Raw genomic sequence first — 13,101 nt, 5'->3', positions numbered from 1 at the left:
CAGACTGTCTGCCTCTCCCTGCCTGCTGGCTCTCTCCATCCTCATCTGCCTGGTGGGCCACCCTTGGTTCCCAGAGGTGGTGGTGAGGTTGAAGGGGTGACCTAGGCTGGGCCCAGTGAACCCCAGCTCTCGAGAGTGTTGTAGTTTCTCTGAGAACCAGGGCCATCTGATGGCGTGCAACCCTGCCTTGAATTTGAATATCCACACCGTCCTTCAACCTGCCAGACAGCCAGGGCCACTGTGTGGGTTCTAGGAGGTGAGGTCCCGCCCAGCGGATGTCTGTCACATGTCCCCCCCCACACACTCTGCCCACAGAGAGGTGGTGCCCAGCCTGGACACGGGGGTCAGGGAGCGCCTTGACAGCCACCCACCTCACTTGCTTCCTGGGAAACTGAGGTAGAGCTTGTAGGCACGTGAGGAAGATGGACTCAGGCTTTGGGGAGAGAGATGGCTTTCTGGCTCAAGAGATAGGCAGACAGAGAGAGACGAAGAGACCCAGAACCATAGGCAGAGACAGAAAGACATGGAGAGAGATGGGCAGAGACACAGAGTCACAGAGACATGGAGAGAGACCCAGACCGGGATGAGAGTAGAAAAGTAGGTGCTGAGACATTGGCAGAGAGGCACGACGAGACAGATGGGGCAGGATGGGGAGGCTGGTGTGGGTGGGCGGGACAGGCAGGGGCAGCCCTAGGTCTGGAGCTCCTGGGCCCCAGCCGGCCACAGCTGTTTGCAGCCAGTGGGTCCATTGTTGGACTCAGTGATTCTTAGAGGAGAAGGACCCACACCCTGTGGTTCTTGCATCCACGAGATGGCCTTCTGCCCTGGGCCAGGGGGTGATGTGTTTGGCCTTTATGGTGATTCTGAATATTGGGCCAGTGTTTACAAGTCTGGACATTTCCTTAAGACTCAGATTTTTGGCTTCTCTTTTGAAATTTGAAGCTGTGGTTGTGTACCTGGAGCAGACGCAAGGCCGCCTCGGAGATGGGGTCCCCATCACCCCCACTCTTCCTGGCCAACCAGACTCTGTGTTTTGCCTGCTGGCTCCCTGTCAGTATCAGGGCTTCCTCCTTCCGAAACAGCCCTCTGGTGAATTTGGTGTTGTGCTGGATTTACGAACCCTGAGTATTTTTTCCAGCAATGCGGTTTTAGTGGAGAGAGGAGTGACCCTAAGCTGTGATTTGTCCCTGGGATTGGAGTCCTTGTTCTGCGGGATGGGAGCTGGGGATGGATAGTGGGTTTTCTTACTGCTTGTGTGTGCCCCTTGCTCCCAGGCCCTGCCCTGGAGTCTGAGCATCCGGCCTGACCTTCCCACATTTACCCCTCTTGTCCTGAGAGAGCCGAGATGCCTCTCACACTGCCGGGCAGCCAGGTTTGGGTTGTATGCTTCACGTGTCCCGGAGGGCCTGTGCCTTCCCCTGCAGAGGGTTAAGGTAGCCGAATGAATGGGCTCCTGTGCTCCCCCACATTCCTGGTATAAGCGGTTTCCACGTAGTGCCACAGAGATCCCAGATTTTCTTTAGTGACACCATTAAGATCATCGAGGAGTGGGGGTGATTTGGGGCTGGTTTTTTAATCCCGGCTGCTTCTAGTTGGACATTGGTGATAAGTTCATGAGGCAGTCCTGAGCCTCCTAGAGGGACAGGGGGTGGTGTCCCTTTCCCCTGCTCAGCTGGGTCCACTGTGGGGAACGCCTGGCCAGCCTCATGCCCATCCTGGCCAGGACCACCTTCTTGGGGTGACCCAGGCCCTGAGTGGGCAGTGGGATAGGGACGGGCTTGACCAGCAGTAGAGTTCCTGAGAGTTGCATTGATGCTGGGCCCAGGCCCTGCAGAATGTGCACTTGGCCAGGTCCCCGGACTTCACGTGCAGGTCACACTTGCCAAGCACAGGCTCCTGGCACCCCTAGAGGCCAGCAAACCTGGGAGGCCCCCAGCCCGCCAGCTCCAGCGCCGTTTGGGGGGTGGCAGTCGTAAAACGTATGATTTTTATCTTGACAGTGTCCCTTTAAAAAATCAAAGGCGCACCCCGCCTCACTGGCCAGCAAGAAACCTAAAAGGGAAACAGTAAGTGTGTTTGGCCCTATGGCCACTTTGCCCCGTGCCTTAATGATTCAACCAATGACAACTGTGGGAAGTCATTTTCACCCCTGGCTAACGTGTTTGGTTAATTTAATCTGTCAAATCCACTCTCCCCAGTCCTGGCGTCCCTGCCCCGGAAGGGAGTTTTGTGGAACAAGCAAAGCTCAAGGTCTGTCGGCAAAAAGCCAGTGTCTCTGACCCCTGCTGTCAGGCGGCAACAGCGCCGGCCTCGGGCCGCCCCTTCTCGCCAGCTCTGCTTCTGCCCGTGGTCCCCAGTGGCCTCGTTTCCCTTTTTTTTCTTGCTGGCAGTGGAATGATGTTGGAGGTGGACCTCACTTGCTGCTAGTTTTTGCAAACTGTCTTCCTCACGCTTGCTTGTCGTCCCGCATCCCCTGCTCTTTCCCCCTTGGATGTTAGCTCTTTGGGCCAAGGATGTGGTTTTCTGGCATTTTCCCTGCATCTCAGGGAGCAGGCGAGGGCCTCTACCTGGGCCTCTACCGACCCTCGTGGTTCCTTGGCAGAACTTAGGTGGAAGTCCCTGGAAGCCCAGCCCCGAGATGGAGGTTTTTCCAGTTTGGAGGATGAGGAGGTTCATAGTATTACTGGCCTTTAAGTGGAAGGCGTGTTGGGAGCAGATGCAAGGCTCCACGGGCCCAGGTGACCAGGGGACTCAGGATGTGCTTGCTGAGGGCAGGGAATTCTTACCCTGGCTCCTCTGCCTTCCCCTGGTCCCAAGACCACCCTGGAAGGCAGCCCTCCTGTCCTCCCAGCAGAGCGGGCATTCAGGCGGGGGCTTCACCCTGGGAGCACTGCTGAGCATTTGCCCTTCGCCTTGTGTAGTGAAAGCGAGGCAGGTGGCTGTCCCACCTGCACAACAGCCTGAGGGCCTAACATCTCCCAGCAGCTGGGTGTCTCCCCACGCTAACCCTAAAGCAAGACACAGGCTATTGATTTGCTCCACTCCTAGCAAGAGGAAAGACTGGTTCTGAACCAGGGGTGCCCATTAGAACCATCTGGAACACGTGTCCCCCTTTGTGGATGCTTGTTCCAGGCACACAGAGGATCTCGAGTTGGGCCAGATGCCTGTGTTGGGCAAAGCTCCCTGCGGGGCCAGGCCCTCCCTGGTCTAGAACACACGCAGCTCTACTGGCCTCTCCCGCCTTTGGCATGGCTTTGCTCTCCACCCGCTCCTGAGCCTCCTTTCTCTCTCTGAGCCCTCACTCTCCACCCGTGCCAGGCAGGAACAGAAAGCCAGGTAGGGGCTGGCCGAGACCAAGGGTGGGGGGGCTCTTCTAGGTGGCCTCTCTTCCTTCATCTGCGGCACAGTGGGCCATTCGGGCATCCAAGGCTGCGTGCTACAGCTGATGGCTGAGGGAGCCCTGGGGAGGTGCTCTGGAGTTCCGGGCGCCCCTCTGAGGGAGGGGGATTTAGGTCCCTGGAAGGTGCAGTGGACAGGAGATGATCAGAAGGCAGGTTCGGGGGAGTAGCATGTCCCTGGGGCACAAGGCCAGCGTCTAGGGCTTTGTGGCCCAGGGCAGCGGACAGGGAGTGTGGCCAGCCCATCCCTCACCCACTCTTGTCCCCACAGAGCTCTGACAGCATCCCACCTGGCTATGAGCCCATCTCCCTACTTGAGGCGCTCAACGGCCTTCGGGCCATCTCCCCGGCCATCCCTTCAGCCCCCCTTTATGAAGAGATCACCTACTCAGGCGTCTCAGATGGCCTGTCCCAGGCCAGTTGTCCACTTGCGGGGATGGATCGAATCCTGGAAAGCAGCCACCAGAAGGGCAAGCCAAGGAGCAAATCCCCTGACAGGTGAGGCTGGTGCCGGGATTCCCTCTGGGGTGTGGTACATGGGAACCCACATGTCTGCTCCGTGGCGAGGGTCGGGGAAGCATGTGGTATCATGTAAGAAGTGCAAAGCAGGGGGCCTCCTGGGTGGCTCAGTTTGTTCACGATCTGACTTCAGCTCAGGTCATGATCCTGGGATCCCGGGATGCCGGGATCGGGCTCCACGCTCCGTGGGGAGTCTGCTTGAGATTCTCTGTTGCTCTCCCCCTGCTCACATGCACGCTCCCTCACTCTAAATAAATATAATACTAAAAAAATAAAGAAGTACAAAGCCGGTGTATTTGCAGCATTAGTTTTAGAATGTTTTGTTGGGTGATTCACCAGAATGACTCCCAGAACCAGTAGCAGGTTAGATTACAGCTAAGGTCGGTTATAGCAAAGGACACAGAGCACAGCAGCTGGAGAGATGCCCTGGGAGAGGCCACGAGTGCCCAGCGTCCTTCCCTGTCCCAAGCCACATAGGACACAGTGGGAGCCACCTGAGTCTCAGGGTCCCGGGATGTCCTGAGGGCTGTGGCATGGGCACATCCTGCTGGGTGAACAGCTGTGGCACCAAACCTGGGCTGCCATGAAACCAGGAGCATGTTGGTGCCCTTGTTGTGCCCAACAAGCAGAGTCTGGTCACGCTTCCGCTGGAAAGATGCGAGACATGTGCTCCTTCTCGTCACACGTGTGTTTATTTTTTAACTTAAATTCAGGTTAGTTTCAGAGGAAGGGTTCAGTGGCTTGTCGGTTGCACACAGCACCCTGTGCTCATTCCGTCACACGCCCGCCTTCCTGCCCGGCCCCTAGTCGCCTCACCCGACCCACCTCCCCTCCAGCAGCCTCCGCTTTGTTCCGTGATTAAGAGTCACATGGTTTGTTTCCCTCTCTGATTTTATCTTATTTTTTTCTCCCTTCCCCTATGATCCTGTTTTGTTTCTTGAATTCCACATATTACTTGCTCTGCATGATACCCTTGGTTTCTTCATGGGTTCTGTTTTCTTAAGAAAAGGTGGAAGTTTTGTAAAACCCCCCACGCTGCAGCGACTTGCACACTTGGCCGGGCCCCTCCAGATCCAGAAAGAAGCATGGGGTTTCTCTTGCCCCCCTCCCCTGCCTCCCACTTTGGGGCTTTACCACTGTGATGCTCTCCTCCCCCTGGAACCACAGAGCCGGGGGTCAGGCCCGTGCCTCCGAGACTGTCCAGCCGCCGTCTCTACTGGCGCACATGCCTCCCCCCGGCCCTCGGGGTGTGCAGTCTCCCCCACGGTCACCGTTGGCCGTGGTGAGCTGGTGTTCATCCTCCGTACGTCCTCCCGTCCTTCCCTCCCGTCTTCTTTGTCCCCAGCACCCTGCGGTCTCCGTCGTCCCCCATCCATGAAGAGGATGAGGAGAAGCTGTCCCAGGACTCAGACGCCCCTCCCCCGCTGAGTGGGGCAGGGCTGGCGCTCAGCAGCTCCCCCGAGGTGAGCCCCTTCTGTCACCCTGTCCCCAATGCCTGTGGGGGTGGACTTCAGACCTGGGGCGAAGTGTGCCCTGGTCCCCTTCGCCACTTGCTCATGGGCCAGCCTCGGCCGGTTTCCTTAGCTGGGGGGTGCACCTCATTTCGGGGTGGGGCGGGGGGGCTGTGCGGGAAATCCCGGGCTGGCGGCCCCGGAGCTGCAGGTGCTCTTTGTCCTTGTCTCCTAGAGCTTTGTCACGGAGGAGGCGGACGAGGCAGCGGCCCTGAAGCAGGGTAAGCCCTCTGCCTGAGGAACGTGTGCGGCCTCACTGTAGGGCGGCCTCCCGGGGGGCTTTGCTGCGGTTCTGGGGAGCGCAGGCTGGCTCCCTCCTGGGCCTCCCGCACTCCTTACTGCAGGCTCTCCCCATGCACAGTCCCCCGCTGGCTTGGTTTTCCTTCACGCCCAGCCAGTGCTTTGCAGCGGCCATCATTCCACAGGCAGCTAGCTGCTCCTGTGTGTCCCGTACGGGCTGCCCCTCTGGTGCCTGGAGAGACTCAGGGTCCCTCCCGGGGCTGTGTGCTGGACTGCCGGGTGCACAGCTTAGCCAGGCCCCTCTGTGTGTCCCTGGGTCTGCCTTGCACCTGTCCGGAGTGGTGGGGTTTAGCACAGAGAGCCTGCTGGGGCTTGAGTCCCACCTGCCACTAACAGGCCCTGACCTCCCAGTGGTTGTGGTATATAATGGGGTGCCTCCCCGGCCTCCCTCTGCTGGCTTGGGGGGCGTGGCAGGAGGCTCACAGCCTTTTTTTTAAAAAAAGATTTTATTCGTTTATTTATTTGACAGAACACAAGCAGAAGGAGGGGCAGAGGGAGAAGCAGGCTCCCAGCAGAGCAGGGAACCTGATGTGGGGCTCCGTCCCAGGACCCTGGGATCATGACCTGAGCCGAAGGCATATGCTTTATGGCTGAATCACCCTGGCAGCCCCCCTCCCAGCCATTTAATTGGGAGGTGACAGGCAGAAAGTAGCTATGGCTGGCTGGCTGTATGGCATGGTAGAGACCCTGGAGTAACCTGCAGTCACCCTGTTGCTGTGACCCCCTCCTCACCAGCAGGCTGCCCAGCCAGCATCGTGCTGCAGTGACGCGTGGCCCTCCCAGGAACAGGCTCCCCACCTCAGAATGGGCCCGACCCTCTCTTGCCGTTCCTTCCTTCCTGGGCAGAGCCTGTGCCTGTCCCAGGGCCCGGGACCCCCCTTCTGCCGGAGGGGACCTGCCGCTCCTGTCTGCACGCGGGCCACACTAGCTCCCCACTGCAGGGCACGTGGCCCAGGTAGAAGGAGAAGCAGGAGACATTCAATCTATTACCTTCTTGTTTTTGTAAACAGGAGTATGTAGTGTTTCTGTCCTGAAGAACAAAACCCCAAGCAGGGTTGGGAGAGGAGAGTCGTGAAGAAGAACAAACCTTGGCCTCTCAGGCCCTGAGCGCAGAGGAGGGAGTGGGGGTAGGGTCTGGCCCGCAGCTGCTGCAGAGCCCTCAGGGAGGGAAGACAGGCTCCTGGGGATCCTGACCAGAGGGTCAATGACCACCTTCCGCCTATAGGCCTCTGACCTGCCCCGTCCTCTGCAGGGAGCCGAGTGCCATCCTTCGAGAATGTCCTACAGGACGGCAGCCCTGAGGCCTGCAGCCACGGCCAGCCCCGCCTGCCCGCCGATGTCTACCTGCCAGGTAACCGCACTGGGCATTCGGGTTGGGGGGTGGGTATACTGTTACCATCCGTCCACATGGACTGTCCAGTGACTGTCCCCATGGAGCTGGGAGTCTGGCTGGACTGGTCATGGAGGGGCTGGCTTGTCAGGAGCCCAGGTCTCTCTCCCTGGCTCTACCCACGCTCCTTCCATTGACCCCAAAGCACAGCCAGACCCTGGCCACACAGTCACCCCGTGCGGCCGCTTGCTGTCTGGGTCAGGGCCTGTGCATGAGGCCCCTTCACACCTAGAGCCACTTTAGCGTCAGGAAGGTCGGAGGGACTGCTTGTCCTTCTTTCCATCCACCTCCTGCTTGGGGTCTGGTAGGCAGATCTAACCCTGCTGCTATCTCCCACTGTTACTTCACCCATGGGCCCAGTAGGCCCTGTTCGGGTACCCCAACAGCAGGGCCTCAGCCCCAGGGAGCTACACACACAAAGCCACCTGCATGCCCCAGGCCTGATGCAGGCCACCAGTCCTCCGCCTCCTGCCTGAGGGGCTGACGGGGCCCAGGTGAAGCCGCACATCGCAAGCCGGGGCTGGGAGGCCAGGTGGGGTGCCAGGCACCTGCAAGGCCCAAGGGCAGTGGGGGAAGGGCCTTTGCTTCTCTGCCCCCCACCTTTTAAAAGATTTATTTATTTATTTATTTATTTGACAGACAGAGGTCACAAGTAGGCAGAGAGGCAGGCAGAGAGAGAGAGAGAGGAGGAAGTAGGCTCCCTGCTGAGCAGAGAGCCCGATGTGGGACTGGATCCCAGGACCCTGGGATCATGACCTGAGCCGAAGGCAGAGGCTCTAACCCACTGACCCACCCAGGTGCCCCTCTTCCCCCCTTTTTGAAAGGCTTCTGCTCCCCTGCTGGCTGCCCCCAATTCCTTTCTTCTTTGTTCTGTGGGTCGAGGTACTTAGCTTTAAGTCCTGGGCTCCAAAGATGGGGACAGGAGTCGGGGGCCCTCAGAGACTTGTGCCTGCTGCCTGTTAAGATACCATCTGAGGATCTAAAATCAAGATAAATAGCCATTATGCCCTCAAAGTCTGGCTGGTGCCATGTGGCTCAGAAGCACCTTTGCCCTGCCGCCTGCCCTAGTTCTCGGTGACCCGTGCAGCGGGCCTGGCTGTGATGTGCTTTGGTTTGAAGGTGTATTGTCCCGCCCACCTCAGCATCTGGATAAGCAGTGGGCTGTGCAGACAGAGGGTCCGGTTAGCCCAGAGGGTGGCACGGTCATCAGGGGTAGCAAGGGCAGTAAGTGCCATCAGTACTTATGCCCCCCACCCCCAAGAGAAACCCATGGGTGAAAGCCGTGTTTAGGACCAGCGTCCTATAGAGCAACAGAAAATTCCAGTAAGTTCTTTCAAGGAACTTCAGTGATTTCCATATAAATACAAGCTTGGGGGGGGGATGGGGAGAGCCCAGAGAGGGACTTCCTAGAAGCACAAGCAAGAATTGTGATCCTGTGGTTGAAGGGATACCTTGAGCACACCCAGCAGTGCCAGCCCCTGCTCCGCAGTGTCTGGATGTCAGAACGGGACACCAGGCTCTCTGCCTCTCTCACCCCCAAACCCCAGGCCAGTGATGTGCCTCCTTCAGCTCCACAGGTGGGTGGGGGGGGCAGGCCAGGTGTGGAGGGGCTGACGGAGAGGCTGAAATATGTTTGGGGCAGCAGAAGCCGGAGTCCAGCCCCAGAGCTGTGGGCCCACTGGAGCCCACAGGGAGGGCGATGCTGCGGCTCTGGGGCCCACACCCCCTACCCCCCGGCTTGTGCACATTGTGTGCTGTGCCCTGGGCACTGCCATGTGCTTTGAGGGGCGCTCCCCACGGGCATTGCTGATGGTACCTGGGGGCTGGGCAGGGGGCCTTGCAGACGTGCATACCGTCATAAGCATACATGTACCTGTCTTCCTTTATTCCTGAGCTGGCACGTTCTATTCTGCTATGGGGTCTCGTTTAGCAAAGAATGCTAAACGTCTTCCACATCGGGTGTGTTCGAGAATGGGGACGTGCACACGGGTGTCTTTGTTCTTTATGGCAGCTGCACAGCTGTCCCCTGGAGGGACAGGCACAGTGTAGCGAACCTTCGTGTTCTCAGTGTTGATAGGGGGATGATGAGGAGGCTGGTAAGATCCGTGTGGGAAAGCTAGATGTGGGCGGTCATGTGGGGCGCGGGCCCCCCGGGATCCCCCTTCCTCAAGGTGAACCCCACCTGCCCTGACCTCTGCCCTGTGCACGCTTCCCTGGGCTGAGTCCCTCTGCGTTGTTGGGCTGTGGCCCGTGCTCTGTTCTCCTTTGTTTCAGCACGTGAGTCTGTGGGCATTTAGTCCCATGTGTCCCCCCCCCAGGCAGTCTCGTCATAAAGCAGTGCATTCGATGCGGAATGTGCGGGTCTGTCAGTGCTTTGCTAACTGAGCTTCCATCTCTCTCCTCCTCTGCACAGCCCTGGGGCCTGACTCCTGCTCTGTTGGTATAGAGGAGTAAGCTGGTACGTGATCTTCTGCATCCGTGTCGCGGGGTGGCTCTGAGGGTCATCCTAGATGGTGCTGGACTGAGGACTTCCCCAGCTGCCTCTCCCTCTCCTGCTCCCTCCCTGCGGGTGCCTTGCCCTTTTCTGGGCTTCTTCCACGTCCGTGTCTTCCCTGGGGTCTTGAATTCTGAATCCAGAACTCTCCAAACGTGCTACACCTTTGCTCCTAAGAGGTGGTCCCTAGGGGTATGACATTGGCCAACTTTTGGAGCCGGAGCTCTTTCTGTCTGGACTAGGTGGCCCAGGCAGGCTTTGTTAGCCTTTAAGGTCCCAGGAATGGTGACTTAGTCCTTGCTGAGACACCCCTGTTGCTGCTGACTAATCTGTCCCCCAGCCTACCTGTGGAACTTTCCAGAATACCAGCACATGGCTGAAATCCGTGTACTAGGAAGCCATGGGAGGTTGACCTCTCCCTGATTGGGAAATGCCCTCTACCTGGGTGACCTTGCCGAACGACCGTTCCATGGAAGGTCATTCAGAGCGCCAGCCGGACGGGTGACTGCGTTTAGGACCTTCTTCCCCTCCTTCACGTGACAGTAGTGGTTCTGGAAGTCCGGTGGTGGAGAAGCCGGTGCCTTCAGTGGCCCAAGCTTTCCCAGACGTGCGTGGGGTGGAGCGCTCCAGCAGAGCCCCCGGCCCATCCTGGCAGTGAGGGCCCAGCAGCCCCTGCGGGGAGATGCGCCCTAGGCTGGTGTGCGGCCTTCCTCCTGGCCAGCTGTCCTGAGCTTCCGTGTTTGTCCACTCATTCTGACACCTGCATTTATGTTCTTGTACGAACTCTTCTGCTTGAATGTTTCTTCTGACAAATATTCGTCTCTATTGAAGTCAGGCCCAACACTTCTATAAAGTCGGCCCTGGTCTGCATGTTAGTGGATGTTGAGTGCTGTGATCTAGGTGAAACTTCCAAAAGTGAAAATGCACAGAGGTCAGGCTGAGCTCCAGAGAACTGTATTTTGCCTGCAGGCTGCATAGCAGAGCTGACGCCCCACACAAAGCCACCTAAGAAATCAGTTCCTCCACCTCAGAGTCTGTGTCATAGGTGACGGGGCAGACGCACTCCTTGGTTTGTGATTTGAAGGCTGTCCCCGTGGAGCCCGTATCCAGTGGACGGGCGGCGGGCAGCCGTCCCTCTGTAGCTCTGGTAGTTGTGCCGGTCACTTGCTGCTATGGGCTTGTGTCACCGGGGGGCACCCTCCGTCCAGGGACAGAGTCCCTCATGGCATCAGGAGGCCTCTGAAGAAGGCAGGTTGGGGCTCTGGGGGCTGCTCTGAGCACAGAGTTGTCTCCAGGTCCAAGTGCACTCTCCTCTGCCTGGGTTTGCCCGAGTCCTGGTCTAATTCAGTAGTGAAGGGTAGTGGCTGGTCAGATCCCAGGAACCAAGGGCCAGGTGAGGGAGGAGGCCCCAGGGGGCAGGAGCCCATGGTACCCGTTGCATTCCATTTGGGGCATCAGCTGGTGCTGTTGCCTGGGTTCTGCTCCAGAAGAGACAGGCCCCCCCCTTACTCTGCTGAGGCTGGAGTTCTAGGTCTCTGTGTGGTCCTGCCACAGACACACAGTGTAGGGGGTGCTGGGTGGCCCTGCTCTCTGGGGGGGCTCATGGTTGGTGGAAGCTGAGCCCGATGGCTGAGTGGGCCACCCATGACCACTTTTCCCTCTGCTCCTGCCCGCAGGATGGTCCACCTCCATGGAGACGCCCCACAGCCTCCGTACCGCTGGCCCACCCCGGCCTGACCCTGGGGCCACTGAGCTGACCCCACTCTGAGAGCCTGGCCAGGCTGGCAGCATGGAGCCCTTAGCTCCCCAGACTTTGCCGGGGGGCCACCAGATTCTGCGTGACCCCTGGCCTCTCCCGTCTTGCACGCTCTGCGTGGCCGCTGGCTCTGAGGGGCCACACAACCCTTGATTGAAGAGCACAGTGGACTGTCTCCTCTGACAAATTCCTTTTTCTACAGTCGATGTATTTGTCAATGGTACAAGATGAAGGACAGCAGCTTTCTGTTCTGGGCTCTGAGGTTTCCCCCAGACGTCCCATTGGCTGAGTGGCTGGGACTGGGGCCTGACCACCCACATGCAGCCTGGACCAGCTTCTCCCAGCACCCTAGCTACTGGGGACTTGACATCCCAAGAACTCAGCACAAATTCTCCGAAGAAAAGTGTATTGGTGGGTGAAGCGGTGTCTTCACAGGAGATGTCCTAAGGGTCTTGTTGGCCAAGGTGGAAAGGAAGTCGGGTCTAAGTCATGGTCAATGAAGGAAACAGTGCCTGTCCCCTGCCCCCCTGTGCCTGTGTCCTTGGCAGCCTGGCTATTGCTGTTTTGTGCCCTCTGCTGCTTCTTCCCCTTCCTGCTCCAGTCCTGGGGGGCAAGGCTGCCTCCCGTAGCTACCCCTACCCACTCAGGCCCACTCAGCCCTTGGGGGCTGGGGGCTTGGGGCTGGGTCTGCCTGAGGGGCCAAGACAGCAGGTAGTGACCGGTGGCCCCTCTTGGCCCTGCACACCTTTTCTGAAGTGGCTTTGCTCATGTGGCAGGTGCCTGCCCGTGAGGGGCTTTCTGCTGGGTTCGTGGGGCTGCTGTCCACTTGCCCCAGGGAGGGATGTGAGCGGCTTCCCTGCTCCCTCTTGACCACCGAAGCGTCCCTTGGTTTTTCTTTGACTTGTTCTCTCTGGGCTCCCTGTGGTGGACCGGCCTGGGGAATGCACTTGGCAGATCCTATCTGAGGTGACCTTGCCCTTTTTTTTTTAAAGCAAAACTTTCTGGGTGACAAAGGCAAAGGGGGCATCCAGCCCTGGTGTCCCAGGTGACACCTGGTCCCCAGCAGGGACCTTCCAGGTGGTTGGGTCTGTGCAGGCCCCTGAGGTGGGAAGACTTTCCTGGTCTGGGGTGAGGGGTGCAGAGCGGCCCGCTTTCTGAGGAGCTGCCCTGGAAAGGCTGGTTCTGGGGCAGCTGGCAGTTGTCCATGGAGCCCTGTGGCCCAGCCGGCCTGTGTGTGCAAAGCCCTGGCCCCCACTGCAGCACCCTCCCTGTGGCTTGTTCTGCAGGGTGCTCAGGAGAGAAACTAGCCGTAGGGGACTCATCTCTCCGTTTGAGCCTGTGAGCAGAGTGCTGGCCTAGACACAGCTCTCAGACGTGCTCAGGCCGGCTTCCCCCAGCCTCCAGACTCCCCGGCTCCCTTGGCCTGCCCTGCCCTCCCCTGCTCCCCACTGTGTGCTCCTGCCCGCGCGTACCCCGAGAGGTGCAGACACACGCACACGCAGCCTGGCTGCCGCCCTCCCTCCCTCCCGCTCCTTCCTGCTCCCGACCCGCCAGCCCTGGCCTCTAACCGTTGGTCTTGGTGCCAGTACTCTGTCTGAAGGCCAGGATGCAGACTGGCCTGTCTTGGACTTACTGTGCTATCATTTGATGTACTCTGATTGGCTAGTTTTGGTTCGTTTTTACTGTATATTTATAGTAATAAAATCATGCAGCAATATCTTGTCCGCTCCTTC

General features: G+C 58.7%; 1 protein-coding gene across 8 annotated transcripts in view; it reads left to right on the top strand.

The window, feature by feature from the left end:
• The window catches only part of MGRN1 (mahogunin ring finger 1), a 58,488-nt gene that overhangs the window by 43,833 nt on the left and 1,554 nt on the right, over nt 1-13,101 (top strand). For 3 of the 8 annotated variants that reach the window (XR_004281898.1, XM_032328151.1, XM_032328150.1), the window contains exons 12-16: nt 2,001-2,066; nt 3,670-3,896; nt 5,263-5,380; nt 5,604-5,649; nt 6,981-7,079. Coding sequence is in view for 6 of the 8 variants with exons in the window: in XM_032328151.1 (XP_032184042.1) it covers nt 2,001-2,066; nt 3,670-3,896; nt 5,263-5,380; nt 5,604-5,649; nt 6,981-7,079 (556 nt within the window). In the remaining 2 variants the exon portion in view is untranslated. Of the gene's footprint in view, nt 1-2,000; nt 2,067-3,669; nt 3,897-5,262; nt 5,381-5,603; nt 5,650-6,738; nt 6,856-6,980; nt 7,080-9,531; nt 9,577-11,288; nt 13,086-13,101 lie in introns of those variants that run through there. The other 5 variants (XM_032328153.1, XR_004281899.1, XM_032328152.1 and 2 more) reach the window with 5 other exon arrangements.

This window comes from Mustela erminea, chromosome 20 (assembly GCF_009829155.1).
Source record: "Mustela erminea isolate mMusErm1 chromosome 20, mMusErm1.Pri, whole genome shotgun sequence".
NCBI classification, from domain to species: Eukaryota; Metazoa; Chordata; class Mammalia; order Carnivora; family Mustelidae; genus Mustela; species Mustela erminea.
The sequence above is the reverse complement of the archived record's forward strand: the minus strand, read 5'-3'. Positions and strand labels throughout refer to the sequence as shown.